The sequence below is a fragment of the Anguilla anguilla genome, chromosome 18 (genome assembly GCF_013347855.1).
Source record: "Anguilla anguilla isolate fAngAng1 chromosome 18, fAngAng1.pri, whole genome shotgun sequence".
In the NCBI taxonomy this organism is placed as follows: Eukaryota; Metazoa; Chordata; class Actinopteri; order Anguilliformes; family Anguillidae; genus Anguilla; species Anguilla anguilla.
In genome coordinates, this window is record NC_049218.1 from 9682109 (window position 1) to 9694072 (window position 11964).

Consider the following 11964-nt stretch of genomic DNA (forward strand, 5'->3'; position numbering starts at 1 on the left):
CTGGGAGGCTCAAGGGCGAAAACTGGGTCGAGCTCCCAGTCGCTGGGTGGCGAGTCCTCCGGGTCACTCCACCACCCCGGTGGCATGATAAACAAAAAACCAAAAAAACCCCAAGGAGAGAAAAGGAAAAAGGGAGAGAAAAAAAACCTCTGCTGGGTCCAGCACTGGCTGGATCCTTCTGTCAGGATGCGTGGGGGGTTCGGACCAAAATGCAGAGGGGGAAAAACACAAGCTCCAAAAAGGGTACGAACAAAAGACTTTACTTCACAAAAAAGGGGACAAAGGGAACAAAAAGCCCCGCAGGGCAATTCTTCCAAAACAAAGGAAAACTTCAGAAACACAGGAACAAAGAAAATCCAGAAAATCCAAAAACACAAGGAAACCAGAACATGGGCAGGAACACATGGAGCAGGTACATGAGTAGAAGCATACGCACAAACACAACCAGACACAACCAAGGATCCAGCACCGGAGTTAAGGAAGAGGGAAACTTAAATAGAACAGACACTGATGAGACACAGGAGGGCACCATGAACAATCAGGCTACAGAGAGGGAAAGGAAAACGAGACAACCAGCAAACAATAATAGGACAATTGAAAACAACCATACAATTACACAGGGGGAGCAGGACACAAAACAGAAGTACCGCCATCTGGCAGCCCAACAGGGAAAACACAGACAGGAACACAGAACCATGACAGGTAGGTTGTATGTTCTTCATGGGGCAGTTTTCTAACTTTCTTCCAGGTGCACCTCACATGTTCAACATCTTTCTTCAACAGCCTCTGCCATTCTAGGCCAATAAAATCTGGCACGTGCAAGGGTGAGTGCACGCTCAGACCCTAAATGGTCCACTTCGTCATGAACGCCTCTCAGGGCCCGCTCTCTGAATTGCCCTGGGAGTACAAGCTTATGGATTTCATGGCCACGGTCAGAAGATTTCCAGTTTAACACTCCTTCTCTAAGCTCAAGGTTCTTCCACTCCTTAAGAAGTAATGTCTCCTCAATATTAGGGAGGGCGGTATGAGCATTCAGCTTTCTGTAATCAACACAAAGTCTGATCTTTCCAGTCTTCTTCTTTACAAGCACCAGCGGTGATGCAAAAGGACTTTCGGATTCTCTGATTATGCCAGCATCAAGAAACTCTCTCAAGTGCTGTTTCACAGCCACCCAGTCTCCTGGGTGTATGGGCCTTGGGTTAGGGGTAGGAGGTGAGTCATCTTAGTTTGATATAGTGCTTCACAGCAGTAGTGTGGCCATATGACAACTCATCAGTAGCAAAGACATCTGATATGGAATTAAGCGTACCTATGATGCGTTTTTTACATTCCTCTGGAACAGGCGAGTCACTGAGATCAAAGGTAATTGTCAGAATAATGTATCTTCTGTTTCTATTTAAAAACAATAAATAAAAATTTAAAAAATCAACATAGATATTCCCATTCGCTAAGTTGGATGTGGGTGAGGGAAACTGTTCCCGGTTCAGTGGCATGAGACATTGCACTGTGAAAACTTCACCAATGACTCGCTTCGGAGGCAAAATGACACTGTGGTCAGTCATGTTCTTAATGACAACAGGGATCTTGTTTGCAGCCTTAGAAGAGATATTTACTAATGCACACTCCAGGAATTAACCACCAGGCACTGAGGAAGACTTAGGTGGCTCAAGAACGAATGATGTGTGGGAACTGGCCTTGCCTACCCTGACATCTCTGAGTACACAGTCTTTCTGCCATGCAGGTTAACAGAACATGCACGGTTTCCACTTCCACTACTATGGGCAGCATGCTGCAGAAGTAATGGAAGTGTCTGACCTTTCCAATAACTTTGATCCTTCATGCTCTATGCCACACTGGTAGAGACGCAGTAGAACATTTGTACCAATCAGCAATGGGATCTGGCTGTTGAAGTGACACTCTGGAACAATGAGAGCTAAGGCTGTCAGCTTCTCTTCTATACCAGTGATAGTAGGGGGTAAGGTTCGGAGGACTCTAACGCAGCCAAGATAAGGGTTGAATGGGAAGAAAAGATAAATAAGCGGCATAAAAGGTTTCAGAAATGGTTGCAACTTGGGATCCCGTATTTAGAATGGATTCACGCTGCACACCTTCGATAGAAAATGTGGCCGCACAGCATGGGTCAACAAGACGAGCAGGTAAGGCAGAATAAATTCCTTTGTTGGTTTCCTTGTCATGTCCCATTGCTATCCCAGACAGCAAACAATCATTGAAACTATGTTACATCAACATTACGCTGTCAACGTTAATTTTACAGAATCAACATCACTCCTATGTTGATTCTTCATCACTTTTGCACCCTCGGTTAATATTGAAACACCGTTGAAATCATAACTAAAGATCAACGGGACTAAAATGGTATTTCAACCGATATTAAACCACAGCAAATTAGCCTACAAGGCTATTAATACTTCAAAATATTTTTTAACGTACCTTGGATGTAGAGTACAAAACCAGGGTAACCGCTATCCACATTTGGTGAACAAGTCAGCAAGAAAACTATTTAAAGCTAGATAACTTACGATGAAGATGTCAAAGATGGTGATTAGTAGAGCAGCAGTGGAATGATGATGACTTGAGCAACCACAATTCAGTCTGACATTGGGATGATGATGACTTGAGCAGTAACAATTCAGTCTGAGAAATAAGCTTAAAAAAAACAAGCCTGCACACAATGTGCAGAGCAACTACCCAACTGCATTTCGAGGACTATCATAAATAACTATGTTTCAGTAAGAAATACCAATTCTAAAATATATTTCTCCCAAACCACATTACATGAAACTGTGCATGAATTCCAAATCCCTTACATCAGTTAAATCAGAATTGGCCCAATTAGCCTGTATTAGCCGCAATCGGTTTCACCAACCGATAGAATTTCCAAAAAAAGAATTAGCTAAACAGGATAGCCAGTAGCCTATAATTCTCTGACCATTTGACTATAATGAAATTTCACAAAACAAAATATTTAGTTTAATACTTATAAACTCATCGGATTAAAATCGTATTCCGACTGTTTTTTTTTTTCTTAGAGAGCAATAAATACGTATCTCTCAATATTAACCAACAACTAGCCGGCTAATAACGTATGGTAGCTAAAGCTAACTCAAAGGAATATCTAAATGCACGTAATGTCTGAATAAAATTAACACGGTCGATATTCGACAAAAATGTTTCTCTCTCCTTCGGCAAGAATCTCCCACTTTAGTTTTTCTTCATTTTCTACTTTTTCCAACTTACCTTCTCGATCTATTTTCAAGTTTAGCTAGCTGTGTTCCGGAGTCTCTCTCTCTCCGGAAGTAAGTGGAGTACAATAGAAATGTACGTCACTTTCCCGCGCAGGCTTTTCCCCGACGAATTAAGCCACTAGGGCGCCAACTACCTATCAATAGAATATAATAAACATTAATTCAATAGAGAATTATGCTCGTTTAGGTAATTTGTTAAAATATCACGGCGATTCAAATAACCTGCGTTACACTACGCTTACAAATACTCCCTTGTTTGGATGCATGTCATTTATGATTCATGACTCAGATGTAGGTCATTGTAAGCGTCTGATTACGATTATAAGTATCTGAAGCAGAGATTAATTTGGGTCTTCCTGCCTACCACTTCCTGCCACGATGCTGCTCATGCATCACAGCAGCTCCCATAGGAATCAATGGAACCTATGAGTGGAAGCTGTCTTCCGTTCTTGTGTATCTTCATGATGCATCCCAATCGTAACCTTGGCAAATTCAAAGGAGGCTGCTCTCTTACACTGTTGATTTGCTCAGAGGCCATTTTGCTTAGTTATTTCTTCTGCTTCCCACCCATTGCATCCATAGTTAATTATGTACAAGTCTCTCTCTCTTTCTCTGCTTCCATCACTGATACTGCATCTCTACAGGGAAACACTGGAGAAGTTATCACTGTTTCTGTGACTGGGTATTCAGATGAACTGGCCTACATTTTACAGTCTGGGGTCATGAGCGCTCATTCTGTTCACAGTGCCAATCACATCCACCCTATATGGCCAACCATAAAGACAGTGAATTTGCAAATAAATGTCCGCAGCTTTACGCCTGCAAATGCAATCATGTGACCCAACTGTACAAAGTACAATTATATTAGGATTATATTGTTTGTTTTTAATCAATTCTGCGCATATTCAGTTTTCTGATATTTTGGTAGGCTGTATGGGTGGCATAAATCTCTACAATAACATTTTAAAGCGTGTCCTTTTAAAATACAGATGAGTTAATCAGTGCACAATATGTTCATCAATTATTTAAAAGATGAGTTTAATGATAGTTAAAACATCTTTTTCCCCCTTTTCACGAGTTGTAGTTCTTGTGCGAAGTTACATGAATCCGCAGCTCCGATTGGATGAATATGAGAACTGCGGCGTGTAAGGGGAGTTTCAATTGGCAAGAGTTTTCAAGCATGTGTCCACAGCGGTGTATTGTACAGTCCTGTTTAACAATGGAGGAGGCGAACTTTACGGCGTCCTGACTGAAGTACAAGTTGAATATCCAGTAAAGCAGACGACTGATTCATATTTCTGTTAGGCTACGTTGCATATTGAGTGCGTTGGGGTAAGTTTCAGATGATTTCGATCTCATCGCTTTCAGATGAACAACTTTCTTAACCAGTGTAAGCCAGGCTTGCTAGTTACTGATTAGGCAAGGTGACAGCAAGGCAAATAATAGGCTGACTCTCTGGAAATCAGTTTCCCAACAAAATGAGATCTCGACTTATCTCGAAGCTATGAAGCGCTTTCCTATACCCGCGATCTAGAAAGCTGGCGTTCTCCTTTCCTTTTATATTCGTTATCGCGTCACTTAGTGAATTGACATCAGCATTGGGAAGCTGCCATTATTTTTCAACAAACAATTCTAACTACGATCACAAACTGATCTGATATTTAGATAGCACTTGATTCCACTACATGAAGAGAGCGAACACAGCTGTTTCTCCTATTTCGCGAATCTATTTGGCACGCTGAGGAGGATCCAAACCGCAAAACCAATAGGAGGTTGTTTGCTAGTTTAATCAAAGTGGTTTCACTGGCGCATGTCAAGCAACAGCCATCCTAAATTGGCATCGAATTGGTGCAAAATAACTGAAATGGTCTATTAACTCGAACACGCCAGTATCTGAACTTGAGCATCTTTAGAATGAGTCGTGTACAGATCCCTGTTACGCATGACTTTTAGAAGAAATACATCAATTATTATCATATTTTCGGTTGCAGGCAAGCCCAACACTTTCTAATGGAGCTAGAGGTGGAGTGGTGGAAAGGCCAACTTGCCGGAGACATATACCAAGCTCTTCGCTACAAAGTACGGCTTCTTTGTGAATAATTCGCCTATTTACTCTCATCCCGATGTTGTCTTCAGACGGGGTCATTTTGTTGTCGGTAATTTCACTCGCTTTCATTTTTGTAACATGAGCTCCTAGTGGTGGTAGATGTTTTATACGATATTAACACCTCATAAAACATGGTGTTTTACTTCATTGTGTGGTTGTGCGAAGCACCGCATTGACATCAGTTACATCAGTACAGAGTTGTCAAACTTTGGTTTTGTGTAGGTTTGTTTTTGCACCAACCAGTTACCCCTGGCTTAATGCTTGGGTCTTAACGCAGGTCAAATTCCACTGATGCTCTCATATGCCGTCTTTAGCTGCAGGAGCATTTTTTTTGTTGCAAAAATGGAAAATTGAGTAAAAAGTTTGTCTAACTAAGGCATTATATCATTTTTCCCAAACAAATTACGGGCTTGAAGCTAAGTTTCATAATGTTGAATTAATGGGATAAAATTGTTGATTAATTGATGTTTGATACTTTGAAATTGGGGCTATGCAAATTTTGATAATGGCAGCAGCGAGAATCATTTGAGAACTGAGAGATGTGCATTTTTCTTTAAATGAGAACCTCATTTGGGCTGTTTCTTCCAAATAAGGTGAAACAAAATACTGAAAAAATGCCTTAGCTTTGCATGGTTCTGTGGTACCAGACAGTACCATTTGCTGCAGCTTATTTTAAGCTCGTAAATTTGCCTTTCGCTCAGGAGCTCAAGTTGCCAACCTACAAAGGGCAGTCTCCCCAACTCACCCTCAGGAGGTACTTTGCAGATCTAATTGCCATTGTGAGTAATCGCTTCAGGCTTTGCCCCACGGCAAGGCACCTGGCTGTCTACCTGCTGGACCTGGTCATGGATCGCTATGATATCTCTGTGCAGCAGCTGCACGTGGTTGCCCTCTCCTGCCTGCTTCTTGCCAGTAAGTACAGGACACGACGAGTCAAGTCTCTCATCGTCACCAAAAGTCAAGTCATAATCTTTCTTAAATCCAGTCCTTTTCTGTTTTCTAATCATCTGAAGATTTGATACTATGTGATCACCTGTTTGATCTGCTTAGAAAAATGGACAGCATTCTGCATTTTTCATTTTCATTCTTTGTAGTAGCAGTCTATGGTAGTCCGTATCAGTGGTTTCCAGAATTTCTGAGCCCAGAAACCGCTTGAAGAGTGAATGCCCCACCAAATTGTCTTGCATTCATATAGGAGAGTGAATGCTTTGATCATTCATCACCGCAGCTGTGCAGTGGCTTACAAAGGTGTTCAGACCCTCCCTATGTTGTCATATTTTGTGAAATTATAGAAAACTATAATATAATATAAAAACTACAGAAAAAAACTGAAATATAAGCATTGAATAAGTATTCAGACCCTTTTACTGTGGCAAACCTTAATCAATTCTGGTGTAACAAATTACCTTAACGAGCCACCCAATTAGCTGAATGGCCTCTGTCTGTGTGCAATAATAGTGGTTCAGAATAAACAATAGTAGATCTCATGTGTCTGTATTGAATTTGAAGCAAAGACTTAACCATGAAGACCAAGGAGCTTCCAAGGTAAGTCTCTGAACATCCCTGTGAGTACCGTTTACACCATGACATCGTGACATGGAAGAAGCATCATACCACGCACAAGCACTGCCTAGATCAGGCTGTCTCTCCAAGCTGAGCAGTCAAGCAAACGGGTAACTGGTAACTGACGCGACTGTGAGGTCAACAACAGCTTTGAAAGGGATCAGTGACTGAGATGGGAGAAAATGTGCTTTACTGCTTTTGTTGTCATCAGCATGTCAAACATGAATTGTGCAACCGCTTTGTGACAAAGTCAGTGGCTCTCACTGTTTGTGTTCAAACTGTTGTTCCTGTTAACTGAATATTAATAGTACTATTAATGTCAGAATAACAATAATAATAATGATGTGTAATTCCAGGTAAGTTTGAAGAAAGGGAGGATCGTGTCCCTAAGCTGGACATGCTCAACAGCCTGGACTGCATGAGCTCCATGAATCTTGTGCTGACCAAGCAGAGCCTGCTGCACATGGAGCTTCTCCTGCTGGAGACCTTTCAGTGGAACCTGTACCTGCCCACCGCCGCCCACTTCATCGAGTACTACCTGTCCATTACCGTCCAGGAGTCCGACCTGCACGGCGGCTGGCCGGTGGCCAGCCTGGAGAAGACGAGCCTGTATGTGGCCAAGTACGCCGACTACTTCCTGGAGGTGTCACTCCAAGGTGGGCCCCGCCTCTCTGTGGTTTTGTACTCTTTGTATTTAAAGAGCGATTATTAAGCCAATGTCATTAATGGTCCAAAGAAGGGGAATTAAAAATAAATCCGCTCCTCAGGACATGATGCGCGCGAGTAGTACTCTTGGGGGGTAGGGGAGGTAGATTTAGGAAACGTAGAAACGATTGCCTAAAACAGTTTTGAACTTGGCGTCTTTGATTGGCTGAGGCGCTGTTCCAAACCCAGTCCGACACGGGATATCTCCCCTCCTGTCCTCTTTCTCTCCAGACCAGGTGTTCCTGAGCTACGCCCCGTCGCTGGTGGCTGCAGCGTGCGTGGCTTCCTCTCGGGTCGTCCTGCGCCTGTCCCCCACCTGGCCGTCCCGTCTCCAGCGCCTCACGGTGTACTCCTGGGATCACCTGTCAGCCTGCGCTGAGCGCCTCCTCATGTGAGTGTCGTCTGCCTGCCCCTTGTGTTACCTTGTGTTAGACTGGTCTTACAAACAAAGCTTGGCCAGTCTAGTCATTTAGGTCTTAAATAGTTTCATGCAGTCCGATGCTTGTGTTAATAGAAAGCTGTTAGTTTGCTGAATGAAAGCCACCAGTAGGCAGGGAACACTCATGACGGTAGTCTGCTCCTTGATTGGCTGGCACTGCTGCCCATTCAGTGCTCCTTACTGCACATCCCTGCTATCTCTGAATTTAAAGGACAGTCCTGCGTTTTTTCTTTTCTTTCTTTTTCAGTGCCCATGACAACGATGTGAAAGAGGCCAACAGGCAGAAGCACCAGCAGCCCAGCCCCCAGCCCAGCCAGGCGCTGTTCCCCGTGCAGGGACAGGTGTCCACCGTGCCCCATTACCTGCCCCGCCCCGCCCAGCACTTCCCCCAGCAGCCCTGTCAGCCCGTACCTGGCTCCACTCACGGCTCTGCTCCGTTTATGCCCCACCTCAACACGCAGCAGTCAGGCGCCCAATCACATGGCCACCTTCAGCCTGTTGGCCACGCCCATTCCGCCCCTCTGGATGCCAAACCTAGCGTCCCCTTTAACAGGGGCTACCAGGTTAACACACACTACACCTGTGCTCCCCCCTGCTTTGACCGGTGATCATGGGAGCTCATCACAAAAGCAGTTGTGCCTGTTTAGGGTGGGGGTGGGGTGTAGGGTAGGGTAGGGTGGGGTGGGATGGTAGAATCTGAAGAGGAAAAGCATCTTTATTTTTTCTTAAGTCTTTTTTTTCTTGGGAATGGGGCAGGCAAACTGAGCCTAAGAGCAGTGTTAATCTTCAAACTGTTTTTAATTTAAAAAGTACTGAAGAAAATATATGAAAAATATCAGGAGTTCAGCACTGTATTGTAAAATAAGGTTTAAGTTTACAAATTTTGTGCAATATAATTACTTGGATATGTAATTTAATTTTTGTTCGCTTTCTTGTAGAACCTGTTTTTTTCTTGGGAATACATTTCAAAGAAGGCACATTCATCGAATAACAGATGAAGGTGGGGTGCCATATGTATCGTTTAACAAAGCACCTGTGTCCAGCCCAGTATTTCTTAAAAGCACAGCTACCTCGTGAATGTTGAATGTAAATTAGTATCTTTGAACTACTTAAATTATTATTCTGATACTTTATATTGGACTGTTTCATTTGCATTTATTTTCTTCATGAACCTGTGCTCAGTATTTGTGGGAGACTTGTTTCAGCATGTATCTGAAGGATGTTTTCCCAATCTGTAATATGGCTGATCAGGAGATGCACATTAGCATTCCACAGTATGCTACCTCATTAAATTCCCTAAGTAGCTCCTAGCTCCTTGGTTATTTGGCAGTATTGTTTTCATCTCAGTAAGTGTTTTTTTTATATGATTGTTCTGCATTTAGAACGCTGTAATTGCTGTATGAATATTCCACATTCACATCTGCATGTGAATTTACAATGAGTGCTGTGCACTTAAAAAAACAACCATTTTAATAAAGGCAACTTGTGAGTTGTATATTCTTATATCTTGTTTTGCTTTTAGTTTCAGTTATCAGTTGTCATGTTTAATCTGTCATTCTTTAAGAAAAGGAATTACAAATACACAGGGTATCTGACCTCACACTTACTAAATGACTACTTTGAACTAAATACATGTAGGCCTATTGTATCAATGGGCTGTTATGCTCTTTTCAAAGTTGTGGTTTCATGTACTTGTGTAAATGTTGGGTAAAAGTGAACCTGTTTATTGAAATGGAAATCCTCAGCCAGAGTGTGGTCAATTCAATGGGATCTTGGTACGGTGTTAAGATGGACTACTGTGCAGGGCAGTGGTTGAGCAAGAACGTAAATGATGCCTGACTGGTGTGATTGCCTGTGGTCATTCTATTGTCCGTGCACTGGCGGACGTAGGTTGCTCCCCATGCAAAGCACAGCTGGCTGTACCTGTATAGCAGGACCGGGAAGGTCATGAGCAAAACCTGGGCTGATTACTAATCAGCTTCAGCTGTGCATAGCTGTATGCGATGTCGGCGCTGTCCACGGTCCTGAAAGCACGTCAGGTTTTGGAAGTATTGGGTACTGCTGGCAGCAACCAAAGTGGAGGAACAAACCTTATCGGCTCCTTTGCCAACCCTCCGCAGTATTTCTTGAGCTAAGTGTTCACACCATTTTGAAATTTTGTTAAATATGGAATCCACCCCAGGCATGCAAAGTCAACTTTGGTAGGCCAGACACACAGCAGGACTGAAGTTTTGAGTAACCCAACTGACTAGCCTCATAATGTTCTACACAACTGACCAGCTGCAGGTGATATTTCCATTACACAGTCCAGAACACTGTATGTGTGCTACTGTGCTTGCATGCCTTTGGAAAACTGGTGACAGCATGGGTTGAAATAACTTGCAGTTACCAGAGTCAACGCCAGATGGCATTGATTTACAAATGAATTTATAGGGTAGCGAGTCACACACATTTGGCCCTGAAGGCCAGGACTATTGTTTGTATTCATTCTTCCCTCAAATCAGTGACTGAAATAGACCTGGGGCACCAGATATGTGGAATTCCTACCCAAGCTGTGGCATTAATCAATTAACTTTTAGATAGAAAAGAGAATCTAGCAACATTAATGTCCTTGAGGTCTGTATTCCCAAAACTAGGCATACTGGTTGCTTAAGTTTCCTATGTTGTCTTAACATGTTAATAAAATAAGCATATTTATTAATTTGACAAACTAAAGGAACAAGCCAAATACCAGGTAAGTAAGGAGCTAAGTGCATAAATCAATGTCAGATATGAAGGATATTGTTTCAGATTGAATTGAACCAGACCGGTGATGTCTCAAATGCTAAGTAAGGTAACTTACTTAATTTTCTAAAATAATAAGCATATTAATTGGAGGGATCTGGCCACAGTTTTAGCTCATAGATGGGGCACCTTCACTGTGCTATTAAATGGAGGACATAACCTGAAATGTCTTACTATCTGACATATGGCAAAATACCTTGCTGTGTAAACCTCGTTGTGATTTCAGTTCTAAAATATACCTACACCTGTTTGAGCAGATCTACATTATTCTTATGGTGAGCACCCGCCACCATCCTGGGATTTTTAAAGACCACCATGCTACTTAAGGTTCGTGGGTTTGGTCAACCTCAATAAAAGATATTTCTGGTCTGTTAATCCTCAAGGTGTGTGAAGCAAACTTGATCACCTTGACTACAATCTTCAGCTGGATAAACAGCACTGTGGCATGACTACTGCTGGCCTCAACAACCTAAATAATATACTATGATAATGCTAATGTTTGCACCTGGCTTCCTGTCTGAATATTATGGAATCTTCAGGCACTGGCTGTGAGACATGTGTTTCTGTGGAGGAAAGCTAAATCTGGCACAGCATCACAAGCTTACTGAGGTGTACACATAGTGAAAAGTGTTGAGTTGACCTGCTTCTTCAGCTCCAACCAGGAAGCTTTTTCTGCCAGAAACACTGTTATTCTACGTGGAGACAGATCATTTAAAAAATATTTTTGGCCTATAAAAATATTAGGTCATTGGAAAATTTTAATGAGTTGGAGAAGCAGGCATGCTTTAAAAGGCTATTAACTTCAGGGATATCACAACTTTGGCCAATAGCTTTGGAAAGACTAACATATTTACCAGAAGGTTACTATTTTACATCTGAAATAATACACAGATTTAGGATCTTCAACATTATAATGTTATACACAAAACCTAGAGCACAGACTCTGATGGAGATACTGGTTATACCTAGGGTGTTGGTTTAGAATAGGAAATACACTTTCTAATGCATTGATTTGAATACTGGGTTGAGTTGGGTTGTAGTTTTCAATGAATAAACACTGCAAAGAAAATGCAAATACAGTCTGTCCCTACACTGTAACC

At 42.3% G+C, this 11964-nt stretch overlaps 1 protein-coding gene across 5 annotated transcripts; it reads left to right on the plus strand.

Moving 5' to 3' along the window:
• Window positions 1-4377: 4377 nt before the first annotated feature.
• On the plus strand, window positions 4378-8741 carry ccnj (cyclin J). 5 transcript variants are annotated; one of them, XM_035399658.1, is made up of 6 exons: window positions 4378-4598; window positions 5258-5422; window positions 6075-6285; window positions 7293-7592; window positions 7873-8032; window positions 8328-8741. In XM_035399658.1, exons 2-6 carry the CDS (start codon window positions 5390-5392, stop codon window positions 8686-8688), a joined length of 1065 nt encoding a protein of 354 aa, XP_035255549.1. In that variant the 5' UTR covers window positions 4378-4598; window positions 5258-5389; the 3' UTR covers window positions 8689-8741. The 5 variants fall into 5 exon arrangements, with proteins under 5 accessions (XP_035255549.1, XP_035255547.1, XP_035255550.1 ...); XM_035399656.1 differs by having other exon boundaries at window positions 4382-4598; window positions 5258-5345; XM_035399659.1 differs by lacking the exon at window positions 5258-5422 and having other exon boundaries at window positions 4383-4598.
• Window positions 8742-11964: the final 3223 nt, after the last annotated feature.

Excerpts from the sequence above, each read along its gene's own strand:
- ccnj (XM_035399656.1), top strand. The coding sequence starts at position 5,277 with ATGGAGCTAGAGGTGGAGTGGTGGAAAGGCCAACTTGCCGGAGACATA. Across the intron at positions 5,346-6,074 it reads ACCAAGCTCTTCGCTACAAA|GAGCTCAAGTTGCCAACCTA; the intron begins GTACGGCTTCTT and ends CCTTTCGCTCAG. Across the intron at positions 7,593-7,872 it reads CCTGGAGGTGTCACTCCAAG|ACCAGGTGTTCCTGAGCTAC; the intron begins GTGGGCCCCGCC and ends CTTTCTCTCCAG.